Raw genomic sequence first — 18,702 nt, 5'->3', positions numbered from 1 at the left:
CTAGTTAATTTAGATATAGAATCTAGATTTAGTTAATTTATTTTTAATTATATATTAATTATAAGTGTTCATCTAATTCTGCAAAGTATTAAGTATGCCTAGGCCTAATAATTAGCCTATTTATTTTAATTCAGTACATTTAGTTAAACACAATCATTTAATCTTTATGTTTAATGTTTGATTAGGTCTAGACGCTACATTAATTAATTTTTTAGGTATATTTTTACACATTTTCAGTTACAGTAATGTTTTTATTATTTATTATTTTTGCCGAAACTATTCTATTTCATACCTAGTTCCTAGCTAGATCTAGATCTTGTAAAAATAGTGAGACATTGTTAAGTGGTTAAGAATAGATTTAGACTAGTTCATGTATAATTCTTCATCAAGTAGGCCTATATGTTTAAATTAATATAGGCCTGTGTGTATACATCTATAACTAGGCCTATGTAATAATATAATTTTATAAAGCCCTATGCCCTTAGACCTCTTTATTAAGGACAATTTTAGTACTTGATAATTGTATTATTAATGTTAATATTAATTTAATTCTAGACTTGTGTGCCTACAACTTGGGTTAATTTGTTTTCTTTGTACATCTTATTTGCTTATAGGCAGGACCAACAAGGTGTAAAGAGGATTGCTAATGAAATCAGAAACTTGATGGCTGACATAAAGCGGCTGAGGAGAACAGAGGCTTGTGAGTGGAATAGGTTGGTGGAACTTGTGTACAGCCCTTTCTATGTTCAATGTCTCAGGTGGAAGTACATTCTGTAAGTATGAAGACTGAATTTATTTCTAATTTCTATAATTATTTTATGTACTTCGCAATATGTTGTGCTAGATATATATTTTGTGAAATGGTCTGCTAAATTCTAATTCCATTTGCCCTTATCTTTTCAGGTACAGTTTTCATGGAGATCCAGCTTTATTCAAGGCTCATCTTAAAGAGAATGATGTGGCTGCTGGGACATAACAAAAATCTACATTCAACTGCTTGCAGATCTCAAGAAGCCTCGGGTTCTCATGCAGCGCTGCAAGCACTCAGGCTGATTGGGAAATTAATTTCTGGTCCTTTGATAAAGTTGATTTACAAGAACGCAATGTGGCGATCAAATGTACTCTGTTTCTTAAAGTCATGGAAGCGTTGTTGACTTCTACTGAGCCTTTCTTGGTGCGACAGCTGGAGAGGTGTCTGATGGGAAATCTGATTGGTGTCTAGCTGACTCATAAGTGGGAGCAAGGTGATCAGGGTGTATCACAATACACTGGAAGGACTATTAAAAGGGTGCCAGCAACAAAACAAAAGCCAGCTCTTTACACCATACGCTACTGGACAGAGGGTGAGGATAATGCTGAGGATTTCAGTCATCTGACAGAATCACTGGTTGTTGACTTTGTAGGAATCTTGTTTTTCTTTCTGATTAATAGCTAATCAGCATTTCAGAGTACTTCTTTCATTTTTAGTATACAAATGAACTTAATTTTTTAAACATTAGTGTTTTTGTAAATTGTTACTGAAAAAATGATTGCTGTGAATTGTAAACTTATTTTGAAAACTAATACTAACAATATTTATAATTAAGTTGAGTGTTCGTAGTGTAAAAAAAAAAATTACATTTTAATTAATTACTTAACTTATTTTTCAGGGTAATTGAAATCAGCTAGATAATCCTAGAATCAGTAGTTAATATGCTTCATAAATGTTGGTCCAACTGATTTATCACACGAGTACTAACGCTTTTTAAATTGTATTTCTTTTCCTTAGATGTGCTAATTGTATCTGAAAATGTATTATAATTAGAAAATTGTTTTAAGACTAAAGTGGTCCAAGTAATTTTTCGTCACCTATTTTTTTCCAGCATACATTCAATGAATGGGTTAGATTTACTAGTAATTATACTTTAAACCAATATTTTAATGTTTATTCCTTGATATTTAATACTACTTTTCTTCTTAAGAGGGATCGTAATGAGACGAGGTTGATTTCTTGTACTGTAGATTTGTTTCTTCACACTAATTATGATTATTTAACTGTTTTACAGTACTGTGTTGATCGTAGATCATACAAGGGCTAAATTTCGGTTGTCACTATGTAATTTATTTCTTTGCTCTGATAAACATATTTTTAAATTATTGCAAGAAATCTTTTTTTTTCTTTGCCATTCTCCTAAATGTTTCTATTTTATTAGACAAAATTAAAATTCATGTGGTAATCTGATTACTGTATTTTAATCATTTATATTTCTTTTAGCAAACATTGAAATGTCAGTATGTTGTGTTACTCACATTCTAACAATTAACATTGCATTTAGTAGTAATAAACACTGGTACACACTTTGACAGCTGTTTTCTTTTTATTTTGTTCTATAATTTTATTATGGCTTACTAAGTGATATAGTCACTGAATATCCAGTACGTGGGGGGGGGGGGGGGCTGAGAAAGTAACGTAAAGGCAACCAGTTGCTACTTCCATTTATCATGTCGTGTGTGTGTAGGTCTACTCTACTTCATCTACCCAAGTAATATCGTTAATTACTGTTAGATTAAAGAACTTGTGCAGTAATATGGGTGTGCATTCCTATTAAATAATAATAGCAGTGACAGTGTTAAATATTAATAAATCGATTTACAATAACTAGATCTAGTTTATTTTAAACCTACATTATTTTTTTTTACACGGAGTAATAAGTCAATAATAATATATGAATCATAAGTGGCAATTAATTACTCAGTCAATCACATCCAGTCCAGTATAACTTAGGCTTTAAGTTTGATTATAATTTTTTAGTTTTAAAAAAAATGCGAATCCCGGATGATGCAATAAAATTATAATTTTTAATTTTTCGAAAAATGCGAATCCGTGATGATGCAATGAAAAAACCATCGGTGCCAACTTTTTTGCTTATGTAACATTGCCTTGAATGACGAAGGTCTAAGCTGTTTTAGCCACGCCCACAAATTTTTAAAAGGCCATATCTTAGCTCCTAATTAAGCTAGAGACACAAAATTGGTATCAATGTGTAGGGAAAAAAATCCTGTTTTTTGTGGTATAATTTTATTTGAAATTAGTGGAGTTTAAAAATTACGAGCAACAACCTATTGTTATACAAGAATGCACAAGAAAATTTAGTGGAGATCACTCCCACTTGTCAATTTCAGAAGATTTTGCAGTAGACCAACTCCTTCAATTAATTTGATGGGATTTTTTAAGCATTCATTAATATGTTCCAGTTCCATGTAAATAACTAATAATTTGATTTTGTACCTACATCATTTTGCATTTTTACATTTAAGGTAATTGCTTAGTCATCCTTAGATATGTAATAGATTTTTTGATTAATATGTGTCATCTTGTTCTGAAATTTAACTAAATTTATGTTATAAATCATTTTTGCTTTACCAATTTTAAGACTTATTGAATTACCTGTTTTTAATTCATTACAATGTTCTATTTTTTGTGTACTAAGCCTGTTTTTGTCATATAGTTATCATAAAAATTATTTAAATATAATCTTAAAGATTATTGTAGGTTTAAAAGCATACATGTAACAATACTTATTATTTGTACAATGTTATTCTAGTGTTATTATTCTTTTGTTTTTACTTTTTGTGGTATAAAATCTAGTTGATACTGATAAAAACTTAATTTTTGCTTAATTATTAAAATCAAATGTGTTTTGTTTTCATTTTATTACATTATTTTATCCCAAATTTGTGTCTGATAAGTGAACTTTTCTCTTTATGGCTTTATGTTTTTTGTTGACTGTTTTATTAATTTTGAAGCTTTTGAGATTATTTTAAAATACTTGAACAGAAACTATTTTTATTATTATTAATACCATTTACCCATATCAGCCACAGAAAAAAATGTATACTGATGGCCATAATGACCTCTGATGTTTTAGAAAAATAACATTCATGACAAATAGCCTTGTAACAATTTTAAACTCAAAAGAAAAACAAGCCAACATGTGAGAGCAAAATTTACTACTTTAAAGTCAAAAATGTAAATACCATATTTCATAAATACTTTTATTCATCCATTGGTACTCTATGGTTGACTATTGCTTGTCATTAATCGCAGCTATTAAAAAAACAACTCAATATGGCAATGAAAGAATAATAAGTGTTTATTCAAGTGATCTGAAATTTTGAAAAGTTGAAAACAATTATTGCTATTTAAAATTGGTTACTTTTTAGTAGAACACTGCTTTAAAAAAGAAAAAGATTCTGTAGAGAATTTTATAATCACAAATAAAAATACATTGACATTTTACATAATTTTAAGTTTTTTTAAAATATCAAAATGCAACAAAAAGGATCAACACTTTCCAAAGATGTATTTAATAATTCTTTTGTGTAAATGTACATTAAAATGTATCTTCAATTGTTTTTATTCAGAAACTTTTTTTTTTAAATGGTGAAAATTGTTTCAATTTCAAACATTAGAAAACTGCAACATTAATGTAAGCTCATTTCAACATAACAAATTGCTGCCTGCTGTGATTAAAATAAGAAATTAAAAAAAAAAAACCATAATTTTTAAGGAATTAAAACAAAACAAAAAAACATTAAGAGAAGGGTTTCATTTTAATATTTTGTTTTCTATAGCTTTAAAAATTTTAGATCTATTTTATCTTTAGAAGGATAACTATATGTGTGTCTATATATTTATATATATATATATATATATATATATATACACACATACATATATATATATTATATATACACATATATATATATATACATATAAAAATTTTCAAAATTTGCATTGTTCTGTTCCTCTCCAATTCATTAAAGAGCTAATATTTTGTTTGATGCTTTCTATTATAACATTCATAAAATCCCGAATATCTTCTACTGGTACTTCACTGATTTTATTCAAGTGAATAATTACCTGTTCAGAAAAAATATAAAATTAAAACGAAAAGTGATTAGCTAAAGTATGCAACTAGTTAAACTATTGGATTGCTACCAAATATTTTAATACTAAATCTGTCTTCACTGAAATCACTTAATTGTACATTTTAAGTTCCAAATTTCTTTCATTTTGCTTTCTTTAGTAAAAGCCTTGGTTGCTAAAAATCAAAGAGATTGGGTGCTCATGTCTTCTAAATTCTGCCATGCATTTTATGGCCTAGGTTTCTGAGGTTACAATGCAGATAACGAGCAAATATTAAGAAGATGATGCAGCTTCCAAACATAAGCCATTATTGCAGAAATATGATGGAAAAGTATCTCCAATCGGGGTCTAGATTTCTTTTAGTTTTAGATAGGAATACTAGATCACCCTCCCCCAATTCGAACAAAAATTTTAATACTAACTACCAATTCTCAATAAGATTGGAAATATCATAAAATATTAAAAGCAGAATTTCATAATACTTTTTGTTTGTAGTAAAATATTTTGATGTTAAATTTTATGTGTGTACATCAACATGAGCCTGAATCCTCCTCCTTCCCCACCTAAGGACCCACATATGTGATGTTTTGGAGACCCCACTTTAACCTTCATGTAAATTGTTATGATCTCATTGTATAGTAGGCCTACCACTTGTAGAAGTTCAGGCCTACTCAAATAATTCTTAGATATTCCTACACTTTTCTGTATTACCAACAGAAGACAAAGTGTGACTACTGTCACTATAAACAAAGTATTAGTCACATAAACAGTTGTTTTCTATAGTGGCTTACACGCATGGGGGGGGGGGGGGAGTTCTAGAGTAACACATTATGGGGTAAGCCTAGAGATGGGACTAACATTGTAAACTAATTTTGTTGTATGCACAATCCTTTAAATCTTAATTTTTATTTGAAGCTTGTTATAAAGAAAATAAATCTATGTTAAAGGAATGTAGGCCTATATTGAAAATGATATGAATCAAATGCCTCAAAAAAAATTAAATGATAGTCCATTATATTTTGAAATTCTGTGCGGAATTAAGTTTCAGGGTTTTAAAAATTTCAAATTTTAGTTTCAGGATTGGTAAAATTTTGGGAATGGTTTTCAGGATTCACTTAAAAGATGAGTGGCACCCCTGTGATCTGTTCCCTTTAGTACCCATGACACAAGGAGCACATGAAGTAGAATTCATCTGTTTCAATGACCTAAGCACATAAAGGGATAATGTGGTCAGTAGGGTCAGCCCAACTACCTTTTTTTTCCCTAACAAGAGCCAGGTAATTATCAGACCAAGTTGGAAGGGTATTATTTGAAGAATTTAAACCATAAATTGGTAATCATTACAAATCAGACTACTGCAGCCAAAACCCCTCCCCTCATATCCTCAGACTACTGCAGCCAAAACCTCTCCCCTCATATCCTATCATAACATAAACCCTCCCCCTCCCCATGTTAGGAATGATGAGTGTCACATTTCCAAGAATATATTATGGGAGAGTGAAGTAGAAGACATCACATCCACCACAACAACCCAATGGATGATAAAAAAAAATTTTTTTAATTTATTATTTCAACCAGTCGTCCGTCCCCCCCGTCCCCCCCCCCCCCGGGAGCAAAATGTTTGAAAGAAACCCTGCCCTACCCCTAATGAGTGAGTTCATTAATGGACAATTAAGCCATGCATATGTGATAAATATGTGTTATAAAAACATCATACAAGATAACTAAGCAATGCTTAATATCCTTTTTTTTGCATATACCTCCTATTTATTCTCTATGGATTAAACTTAAACGCATCATAAACTCCAAGACGGGTAAATTAAAATGTTAATAATTGGGGTAACTTAGCAGTATTTGGGAATTATTATTACTATTTCAGTTTATTTTTGTTTTGAAAGAGAAATAAGAGATCTGAATAATTAAACTATTTACCTCCTGTGTCAATGAACTGTCATTCATATTTACAGCGGTTGCTACAACAGCAGCTGATAAAAGCATTTTATCAGTTTTAACTGCAGCTAATTTAGTACTGTAAGAAAAAGAGTAAAATAAAACAACTCAATAGAACTAGAAAAGCATGATGCACATGTGGTGAATCAATGCATTTTGGGCTGCTTTCAATAAAGAAAACTAAGGCAAATTATGTTGTTGAATCTCATAGTCATGCATTCTTAAGTTATGTAATACTAAAATGCAAAAAAAAATGATTTCAATTCATTCTCAAAATAAAAGAGACGTGATGGGACATAAGTAAATGTTCTATTTCAAATCATTAGCTAAAATGAAAAGTATAATCCTTCTAAAACTATTTTACTGTATACATCATACAAGCACTCAGTAAAAGGATATGAATTTTTAAATATATATAATAAATAAATAAATAAATAAATCCTTTTATAGGGCATTTCACTTTTGAAAATAGTTTGCAATCACAGGTAACTTACTTTTGCTCTTCAGAAGAGGCCAAAACACCAGCAGCTACACCAGCAGTTGTCAAATATAATCTGTCATAAATATTGTGTCTATGTAAGCATATAATGGTCAGAATTTTGACTGCAGTTTCATGATACACTTTCACATCAAACTTTTCCCCACTTGTGTTGTGTCCTACAAAGAAAAGAGTACAAACATGCTATTGTTACGTTCATGATTTCCAGAAATGAAAAAAAAAGTTAGGTTTAACTAAATTAACTGGTTTAAACCAGTTTTAGTACTTACTAATTTTCTGGAGACAAACAACAATTATAATTCTCTTTTTCTATTGTTATTTTCAATTGTACAATGCCTTGTCTATGTAAGGGGCTGGGGAATTATTTAATTATTTTATTACAAAAGGTGAATGTCCTTTGAGGATTGTTGTGGTTTTTAGTTAAGTAGTCTGCTATTCTGGCGCTGATATGATTATGATTTTCAAATGGTTTATAGTTGCTTTGTCTTGTTTATACTTTGATATTACTTATGCAAACTTTTTTTTGGTGTGTGGTTCCACTTTGCTTTATGTCGTGAATGTTAGTTATTGTTGTATTAGGGACTATTTTCTTGTGCGTAGTATTGGTTTTTAGTTCTTAAATGTAGTGTGTGGACAGGGAGGGACATTCTGTGGGAATGTCGAGGCCTGTGTGTTGATGTGTTTCTGTGGTGTATGGATGGTATTCCAAAATTGGGTGTTTTGTTTAGTCGTGTTTTGTTCTGTTAAGTTCTGTTTTGTATAGGTAGTTTATCCAGATCCATTCTTTTTTTATTTAAATTGTTGGTTCCGATTTTCTTGTAAAATAAATGTCATAAATTGTTAAATATTGTTTTATTTTTTAGTAGTTCCTTAGACTAAGGTTAAGAACTAGAAAAAAAGGGCCACACCACAAAAAAATATTTTAGCCCCCCCCCCCCCCTTTGATAAATTAGGAAAACACAATAACTTCCCTTTATAAAACATTGCATTAGTGGAAAAGAATTTACTTTTTATTACTTTGTTTTGGTGTTGGGAAAAAAATAATTACATAATTAGCGGGGATTGATCAAGTGCAAATGTTGTAGGTATTTTACGAATAAGCTTGGAGTATTATAATTGTTCATTTGGTTTGGTTTGGCACCTACGTTCGTTTAGGTGAGTGCAAAAAGACTATGAATAAGTTAGGGTACTATAGTCGATTATTAAGCTTTTTTCGTTTACGTTTGTGTTTTTTTCTTTGGGTTTGTGTTTGTGTTTGTGGTTGGTTTTGCGTTTGGATTTGGTTTGTTTTCGTTTGCTTTTTCGTTTGTTTTTTTCTTTGGGTTTGTGTTTGTGGTTGGTTTTGCGTTTAGATTTGGTTTGTTTTCATTTGTGTTCGTATGGTGTTTTGTGATTGTGGTTGGGTTTGTTGTTAGGTTTTTGTTTTCGTTTGTATTTGTAATTGTGTTAGCGTTATGTTTGCGTTTTGTTGTTTTGGTTGGTTGTGGTTTGGGTGGGCAATGCCGGGTTTATGATGATTACTAAACACACAGGTAATGGTCTTTAACTTTAACAGAAAGGTTTTTCACAGAAGCCAGAGCAGGGCCTGGCAGGGACGGCTAGTATATATATATATATATATATATATATATATATATATATATATATATATATATATATATATATATATACACACACTCATTGCTAGCCTGTTCGGGTTTTAAAAAAAATATGTTTTTTTTTTAATTAAAACAAATTGCAACATCATGTCATGGGTGTAAGTGCATTAGTCTGTTTTGTGAAAATCAGTTTTATTTTATCTCTGCTATAAGAACTCTTAATCTAAAGACGGTCAAAAGAATATAAACCATGAAAGCTTTATATAAGTAATGGTGTCTCATGTTATGTTTATTTTTATGTTTTTTTGTATTTATATTATTAATTTTAAATACATTTCCTTTTATACAATGTCATACTTTAGTAAGTACTTTATTAAAAAAATAACAAGATAAGTAATTGCTTTTTAATTTGTTTAGTACAAATCTATTAAAAGGTGCTTATGAGCACCCCAATTTGACTATTTAAAAAAAGGGAAATAAGTCATGGAAGTGGTTTGAACGTTTGCTTATCTCTTTGATAAGTTTGATTTTAGGAGAAAATGGACTCTGCTTTTACAGTGGTTTACAAACAAAGGGAAAAAGAATATACAAGAGCGTGGGATGGTGTCTATAGAATTTAAAAAAAATTAAATATAAAAAAACAAGTTATTAAAAAGTCTAGTGACAATTTAAGCGCAATTTCCGTATGTTATCCATAACAATTTTAAATCACGTGGAAAAAAACGAGTGACGCGTAGCTCGCCTCTCTCTCTCTCTCTTGCCGCGCGCAGTGACGCGAACGATCCCACGTCGCGATAGGCTAGCCTCCCGTATCAGTGGGAATAAAAAATCCTTTCAAACCTCCGCTCATCCGCTATGGTAAAATCCTTTCAAACCTCAGCTTTGCGCTAAAAATCTACACGACGCTCAGTTTAAATGTTCTTAATTAATTTTTTGTGACCGAACGAAAGGATATTTTTGAAAACTTTCTTCGGCAATATTGGTCTAAATTATGGCAGGAATAGATTGGTAAATGTTTCAAGTCGCTAAGTAGTCTGGTTGCCGAGATATGGAGCAAAAACTGCATTTGTTCGAGGTTTTTTTGCTTTTCCAGGAAATCCAGATAGGAATTCCGGGAATGTTTTTGGCCCACAATCATCCTTGGAACTTGCTTAACATTTTTGCTTTTGGAACTAGTCCTCGATATTGCTTCGTTGAGGAGGAGATACGACTTAAAGCTGCGGACATCCATCCATCCATCCAGAAATGACGGGTTAATAAACGCAATTCTCCAGAATGGAAATTGCGTTAAAAATAAGTATGGTCGGCTGTGCCCCCCCCCCTGTGGTCTGGCGGCACTGTAGTTCCGCCCCTGACCGTGGCTTTCACCACGGTTGCACTGACCGGACAGTTATTAGTTAAGCCTAGGGAAGGGTAGATAGAATAGTTATCCCCCCTAGCAGGGCTTACATCTATAAATAACTTACAGACTGACTAGGTCATAGTAAAGAGGCTATATCACTAATTAGATCTAGATCTGAAGTTACATCTCTTAATTTTTCTGTGTGAAACAAATAAACTTCCAAGTAATTAACAAATATGTTCGATGTTCCTTGTTAGATTTTGTTTGAATTAACAACTGGCATATTAAATGTGGATTTAAGACTATTTATCAACAGCTTTAAATTTTCTAAAAACAATGATTTTGAGTGATTAGATCAGTTCTATAATATAACCAACATATTAGTATAGAAGTCTGTATGGATAATACAATACTTAACATTAACATAACTTAAAATGCCTATAAGAAACATTTTGTCAACAAGGCTAATGATTCCTGGATATTAATAATCTATCCTGAGAAAATACTTACCTAGTATTTCTAGCAGTATTTCTATAAAGTCAAGACAGCTAGTTCTTGAGACATTAAAAGATAAAGTTTTAAGAACTCTCATTTCTGACTGTAATATACTTTCACAAGAATAGCTGTAGCCAGCATCTAAAAGACAGCGCTTTGCTCTCTTAACAGTGATCACCTACATGTAAAGAATGAAAATCAATATGTTACTTGAACCTAATAAAATAAAAATCCCATATTACTTGAATAATTAAGTCCTAAAAAGCCAGCATAAATGATCTCTGATTGTTTCCTGTATTATTCATTTAGTACTATTTTCGTTTATATTTTTAGCAAGACCTGTTTTATATCTTGATAATCAGAATTTACATGCTATTTCGGCTATTCATTATATTAAATATTACAAACTAATGTATGTTATATTATAAATAGAATTATATTTAATTCTTGGTAGCATAAAATCTAAGAGCAACATATGACAAGGAAATTTACAGTACCTTATAGTGTGAGCTCAGTTTACTAGCTATTTGACAGCATGACAAGATACGTAAAAAAGCTTGGTTTTTTACTCGTTCTAAAATGCACTCCCAATCACATTTTTTCTTTGTGCTTTTAGTATTCTGAACATGCTCATATAAGTCTTGAATATGTTTCAACATAAACCTGAAAATAAAATTGACGCTACAGAATAATTTAAAAAACATTGCTGGCTAAAACCACAAAAAAACACTTTAGTGCCTGTATAAAGCATATATTCACATATCATATATATATATATATATATATATATATATATATATATATATATATATATATATATATATATATATATATATATATATATATACATTGTGTATGCATGGTATTTCTCCTCAATTGGTGAAACATCTAGTAAAATAATTATATTATATTTCTAAATGATTACATAAAATAAATTTAGAACAATATTTAAAATATTAAATACCTATCAAATATTTCCAGAGCAGCATATTTAGCTTGACAGGGTAGTTCAAATCTATCACACATTAGGAAGACACATTCAGACCAACTGCCGTGGGTAAAGATATTCTAAATGATAAAATATGTCAATATAAAATTGTGTTCAGAAAAACAATCACCAAAAACTTGATGCTACATCCTTGGATTGATTATAAATAATAATGACATAAGCTAGCTAAAAATAGAAGTCACTAGGTGCTTTCCACCCACAATATAAATATATATATGTACTGACTTTTTTTTAACAACTCATACACATAATATTTAAATCTAATGCAAAAGCACATTTTGTGTCCTTGTATGCTGGGTAGATGAGGCATATATCAAAACGCACTAGAGAAGATAATGCCAAGGGCATTTATTTAAGGCTAAAAAAGGATGGATATTTACTTTCAACTAGTAAAGATTAATTAAGTCAATACTCTACTAGGATAAGAAGCTTTCTACATATTAAATCACTGAGTACTTCTGGCCCTCATTAGTATCCGATCCCTACCACTTTTTAACTGAATAGTTATCTTTAAACTAATGCCTGATAAAGTTGGGAGTGAGATATTCTTGTGATGTTATCAGACTTACACTTTAAAAGTTTAAAGTCACTACACTAGAAATGGATCAAAATTGTTAACCACCGGATAATTGTGATCTAAAAAAATGCTGGTAAAAAGTTTTAGCAAGACAAGCAATGTTTACTTTTATTTTATGCTAAAGTGGGCCTCCTAAAAGTAAAAATATTTAAACTACAAAAATGGCAAACCACTGTTTTGATTACTTCAAATCTATATCTAATAATTAATTACAAGTCTATTTCTGGGTTGAAGTGTAATTAAATCTTAGCAATGAGATGAGAGGGGTTTTCACCACGAGAATCAATAGACTGCTAGACTTGTGAAATCTCATTATTTTAATGCAGTAGTTCTTAACTAAGGTTCAGTCGAACCCCAGGGGTTCGGCAGATGTCAAGACACACACCTGACTTGTATTACTTGTGATTGGATTTTGTCAGTGTGGACAAAAGAACTAACGTCTGCAGCAGATGACAGTTCAAATACAACTGCACAGCATAGTATTGAAGTGCGCAAAAGTGAGATAACATATGTGAATCATGGTATTTCTACATTGTGGAACCAGCAACGCCACGACACGTGTATCACAAAAATGGCACCTATACAGCCGAGCGTTGATCATGAACATACTTTTTTCCATATAGTGACCTAGTAGTCAACTTATGACTTATGACTCATGATGGTACGTTATGTGATTTCTTTCTTAGTATTTTAATCCTATTATACTAAGTTGTGCAAAAACATAAAGTGGTCAGAAGAATATATACAATATGGATTCAATAAGTATAACAGAGCTTGGTGGGAGTTAGCATCTTAACTGCATGATATTGATATACCAAGATGAGCAATTCTAGTCTAGTTTTGGCAAAATGAAGAGAACACATCCTTAAGTTGCATGGAGATGGAAAATACAGGGTGAAGCCTCACAATTCTGAACTGGTATATGAAAGTTAACAGCAGAAGTCACATTGATTTGCAGTGAATATTCTTTGTTATGTTTTGTTTTTGTGAGAAAATCATGGAGCCATGTAATCTAAAATTTGTTTGCCCCTTTTTTATAAAATTAGAAAGAAACAAGTCCAGATATTTTTTTTACTTCAGTTCTCATCATTTTTCATTATTGAATAAAAAAACATTTTATTCTTTCTAGAATCCAGTTAAAAGTTATTATATTCTATTATATAGAATACATATTTTTATAATAACTGAGACAATTCACATGGTCTTATTATGGCTCAGAAACTCTCTTATCTGTGAGCCAAATAAAACGACAGTGAGTCAGTGATTAAATGTTTTATTTAGGCCAAATTTTAATTTGAATTATTATAGATCTAGGTAAAATCTAGATTAGAGGACTACTAATAACTACAATTAAATTGGGTAGTCAATAACTCATATTTAATAAACTATAAATATAATAAACTAGGAGTGATCTCCCCTAAGCTTTCTCAAATATTCTTATATAACACTGTGGGGGGGGGGGGGGGTGGCAACTCCGGATATAGACATGATTTTTTAAATCCATTTTTTTAATTACTTAAACTTTTCAAAATCAAAATTCATAAAAAACGTTTTAATAACAAGTTTTTATGTAATCTAAAATATAAAGTTTAATTCTGTGTGTGGCGGGCGGACAGACCAAGAATTCCAAAGTCTAAAGAGCTCATCACCTAAATTCATGATTTAAAAAATTAATATTGAAGGTGTTGTAAAATAATATTCATTTTTCAAACTTATGGAGATAATTGTTGGCATGAACATCAAACACAATTTTTAGAAATGTATCACCTTTCACCAAAACTAATTATTTAGATTTAGTCCTTTAGCACTCCTTACGTCCCTTGATGAATTAGGAAGACACAATTGCTTCCCTTTATTAAAACCTGAACATCGGGAGGAATAAATGTACCTTTTATTACTTTGTTTTGGTGTTGGGAAAAAAAATTACACAATTAGCGTGGATCGATCAAGTGAAATGTGGTAGGTATTTTAAATACTGCCTTTTATTTATTTTATACACTGATTGTACAGTTTTCTTATTATTTTTAATCAAAGTTGAAATAACAAAAGACATCTTTATTCAGGAACAGGAATTCCCGCAGATTATTATTTGTCTTTTTTTAGCGCACGAAGGAGAATTCAATTTCGTGAGATCATTTGTCCTTGAGATCATTTGTCTGAGATCATTTGTCCTGTCACCCTAAAAACCACTGCACACCTAATGAATGTGATGACTCGTGTCTAATAGTGCAGAATAGTTTGAAATTTCGTTTATCTATCTGAAACAATACTCAAGTTATGGGCTTTGAAAATCCAAAAGTAGCATAAGTTCCACTTCCTGTTACCAGAAATCGCTAAAAAGTAGATACAGAACTACAAATCTATATATATAATTCTCTTCATGGGGACCATACAAGACACCAAGCAGCATAGCCGTTCCTACCACGCTTTCCAGGCATATCGCTATCACCCCCATTCCCACCGGTCAGGTGGGCTGTGGTTGACCCCGAATGTTTACAATAGAAGTGACGGCTATTAGTTTTTAAACAATTTGAAACTAACGGGAGGTAATTATAAGTTATGCATGATCTTTTCATTGTCGTCTGTAACCTGTCGTCACGGACGGCTGTTTTCACTAGGGGTGGGGGAGATTGAGGATAATCATCCTTAACGAGCTACTGATAGTGTTTTAAAGCAAAATATTTTCAGCCGCAGCATTGGTAGTGTTGAATTTTTTTTAAAAATGAATTACTGAAAAGTAGAAAATAAAAAAACTAAATAGCGGCATAAACTCAAAATTAAAATTAGTTTAGTCGTCATGCTTCTTATAAACCTCATGCCAGCATGAGGTATCTGTAATGGCACTAGACTGACTGTTATCAGCATTCACAACACGTACTGGAGTGTAAAACTATCGCAGCTGCTACCTCACAAACTGTCCTTATTCCCCGGCTAATCCTGACTCCATCAGATTCAAATTTGCCTTTTACCTTTACACGCAGACAATTCCCTGTTAGATAAGCCTTTGCCATGACAATAAAGCACAGGGCCAAACGTATCTTCCAAAACCTGTTTTCACTCAAGGACAATTGTATATTGCTACCTTCAGAGTTCCTTTTCATTCACTCACTAGTTTGCCCAAACCCACCCTATTTGGAAAACTGTGTCTATCAGGAAGTCTTCGGTCACTAAATAGCAACGGATGCTACACCGCAGGTTGACTAGTTTCATATAATAATGTAATGGTACTTAAGTTTTTAACGGTACTCAAGTTATTGTGTTCACAGACATACACACACACTCATACATATGGACAAAATTGCAAAACATGTTCTTCCAACTAGGGACCTGTAAAACGTTGAGATCTGTAAAAATCGCGATTAATTTTTTTTTGCACAATTGGAATACTTTCTCTATATGCGAAAGTAAAAATAAAAGCATGTGGGCTTTTTTAAAATACTTAATGCATTACTACAACTTTCATCCAATCGCATGAAGCTTTGGAAAAAAAATACACTTGGGAAGTTTCCATGGCGCTTACATTTATTTTGAACAGCACAATATGATAGGGCACATGCCATTCAATGATTAAGCTGAACCAGGAGCTGTACACGACGCCCCTGCATTAATATTATCGAGGCTCCCCTATGCGCCTTTTGACATGCATGACAGCACGCAATGGGGGAGCTGAGAGGTAGCGTGGACAAACCAGCTCCATAACAACTTAGATCCAAGAAATAAAGCGCCATCTTTATTTATACTTAAATAACTCAGTTTTAGAAAAAAAAGGTCATGCGTCTAAAATTACACATAGATGTAATCTTTTTAAAGTATTGCATCAGCCAGTGGCAGTGCATGGGAAGGAATAGCTGGTTTTATAAAATAGTTTTCAGTGGTATTCTAGGTAATCACCCAGTAAAATGCTGGATACTATCCAGTAATGTTTATTGAGTTTTATAAACATAGGTACTGAAAACCATGGTTTATTTGACTGATGAGATATAAATACTAAATATTGTACTAAATTAATGTTTTAACTTAAATTTGACTTTAATAGACATAAGGAAACAGGAATAAATATTGGTAATCTATCGTTTTGGGTACGTAAAATCGCCCGCGGCTATTAATGTACGAAAACGTTACCTCATTGTCAAGGCTGTAATAGAAGTATATTGTGATATGTTGTGTCAAATATTATAGATAAATGAATAATAAACCTAAATCAATGGCTAAATATATCAATATAGGCCAGAAATTAACTTTAAACAGCTGTGTCTGCAAGCAAGATTTGCTATATAAACAGCAGCCATTTGTAAAATAGAGTGACTTCCGCCTGAATCTCGCGTTATATGTCTATAAAAATAAAACTTAAACAAGATGGCTGCTATAGTAAATGAGCGTGGTTGCATCTGTTGGAAACATCGCTGGTGTTCATTTATTACTGAAAAGTTTTAATTCAATTGTTTAAAAACAGGTACATAAATGAAACAAGGAAACATTTTTGTATTTTTCAAAACATAAATCCTCATCAAAATGTGAAATAATTATTAAAATGTAAGGAGTCACCTGTTTTTCACATTACTAGTTGCGGCCGATTTTACGTACCTAAAACGATAGATTACCTAAATATTAGATATATTCTTCTTCTTTGTTCTTAATTTTAGTGTTGGAAGGGATTCCCTCCAACACAATTAAGTATATGTCAACTGTTTCAATAAGCGCCATTGAGGCAGGTGACTCCGAATAATAACCGAGGCCATACTCAGACTGGGAGATTACTGTAACTGTTGTCTTTTTTAGTAATTTAGTTAGTAGTAAGTTTAGTTTAAAGTAAATATATAAATAAAGTTTAAGTACTAGATCTAGCTATAGTGGTAGTTTAGTAGTATAGAAAAATAAGGTAATCAAAGTTTTAGCCATTTAGGTAAGTAAAATTGCCAGCGGCTAGTAATGTACGAAAAATTTACCTCATTGTCAAGGCTTTAATAGAAGTATATTGAATATTGTGATATATTTGTGTCAAATATTATAGATAAATGACTAATAAACCTAAATCAATGGCTAAATATATCAATATAGGCCAGAAATTAACTTTAAACAGCAGTCTCTGCAAGCAAGATTTGCTATAATACTACCATTTGTAAAATAGAGTGACTTCCCCCTGAATCTTGCGCTTGAAGATGGCTGCTATAGTAAATGAGCATGGTTGCATCTGTTGGAAACATCACTATGTCTTCATTTATTACTGAAAAGTTTTAATTCAATTGTTTGAAAACAGGTAGATCTACATAAATGAAACATTTTTGTATTTTTCAAAACATAAATCCTCCTCAAACTGTGAAATAATAAAATTTAAGGAGTCAACTCTTTTTCACATTACTAGTCGTGGGCGATTTTACGTACCAAAAATACTATTATAAAATTAGTCGATCTAGAATAATCATCTATCTAGAATGTAGATTCTAGATGGAACCTTCAATCTAGATGTTAGAATAATCTAGATCAGATACATCAAGAATTCTAGATTCTCTAGATCTAATCTAAATTCTAAGTCTAGCAACCTGAATACTAGATGATGTCTTGATTTCTTTTGTATTCACAACTGCCATGTTTAATAACCAATCTTGTAAGATTTCTGCACTACTTCCATTTTCGTCATTGTTAAACAAAGGTTCTGCAGGAGTACCAAATATACCACTAGAATTATGGGAATTTTTATTTACGGGCATTTTACTTGATTTTACTAGATTTCTAGATCTAGAATCTAGATGTCTACTCTAGAGTTAGATCTAGAATGGGTAAAACTTTTCTCTCAGGTCAATTATTTCGACAAGTAGTCTAGAACTAGACCTAGGCTCTAGATGCTAGTTTAGATTAAGTTTATAAATCTAGATCTAGAGTAAAGTTCCACGCGCGGTCACACATAGCGGAAAATTCCAAATTCCCGATTTTCATCGGGCGCTATTTTATAACCGTTTCACACAGAAACAAACCGAAAGCACTGTATTACTCCGCTGCCATTCTACTGTAATATGTATGAGTCATTTTGTATTCCTACGCATAGTATTTAAGATATTCATGTTTTAGTGACGTCCCTCCTTGCGATATTTTTTTTCCCTTTTTTTTTTGCCTGCGTACGCAAGAACCTGCTTGCCAACGAGCGTATTGTATACGTTTTGATCCAATTTTAATAATTGAAATAAATATTTTACACACTTAAACGTGTTGTTGATTGTATTATTAATTAATAGATTGCAAAAATAATAATTAAAAACATGTTAATTAAATTAATTAAAGACATTAAAAGTTGACCAGTGATGACTCAAGGGACGCAACTATAATAA

The 18,702-nt window shown here is 31.5% G+C and overlaps 1 protein-coding gene across 1 annotated transcript; it reads right to left on the bottom strand.

Moving 5' to 3' along the window:
- Positions 1-4,765: 4,765 nt before the first annotated feature.
- On the bottom strand, positions 4,766-18,102 carry LOC131942646 (cyclin N-terminal domain-containing protein 1). Its single transcript, XM_059302544.1, has 7 exons — positions 17,920-18,102; positions 11,758-11,861; positions 11,291-11,456; positions 10,809-10,971; positions 7,354-7,516; positions 6,842-6,938; positions 4,766-4,903 (listed from the first exon to the last, which is right to left on the bottom strand). The coding sequence occupies exons 1-7, from the start codon at positions 18,085-18,087 to the stop codon at positions 4,766-4,768; spliced, it is 999 nt and encodes a 332-aa protein (XP_059158527.1). The 5' UTR covers positions 18,088-18,102.
- Positions 18,103-18,702: the final 600 nt, after the last annotated feature.

The sequence above is a fragment of the Physella acuta genome, unplaced genomic scaffold (assembly GCF_028476545.2).
Source record: "Physella acuta isolate Inbredline_101_S28 unplaced genomic scaffold, ASM2847654v3 ptg000416l, whole genome shotgun sequence".
Lineage (NCBI taxonomy): Eukaryota > Metazoa > Mollusca > Gastropoda > Physidae > Physella > Physella acuta.
This window is presented reverse-complemented; position numbering and strand designations above follow the sequence as displayed.

Coding starts and splice junctions, on each gene's coding strand:
- LOC131942646 (XM_059302544.1), bottom strand. CDS start 18,087: ATGCCCGTAAATAAAAATTCCCATAATTCTAGTGGTATATTTGGTACT. Junction 7,517..10,808: donor AATACTGCTAGAAATACTAG/GTAAGTATTTTC, acceptor TTTTCTTTGTAG/GACACAACACAAGTGGGGAA. Junction 4,904..6,841: donor ACAGTTCATTGACACAGGAG/GTAAATAGTTTA, acceptor TTTTCTGAACAG/GTAATTATTCACTTGAATAA.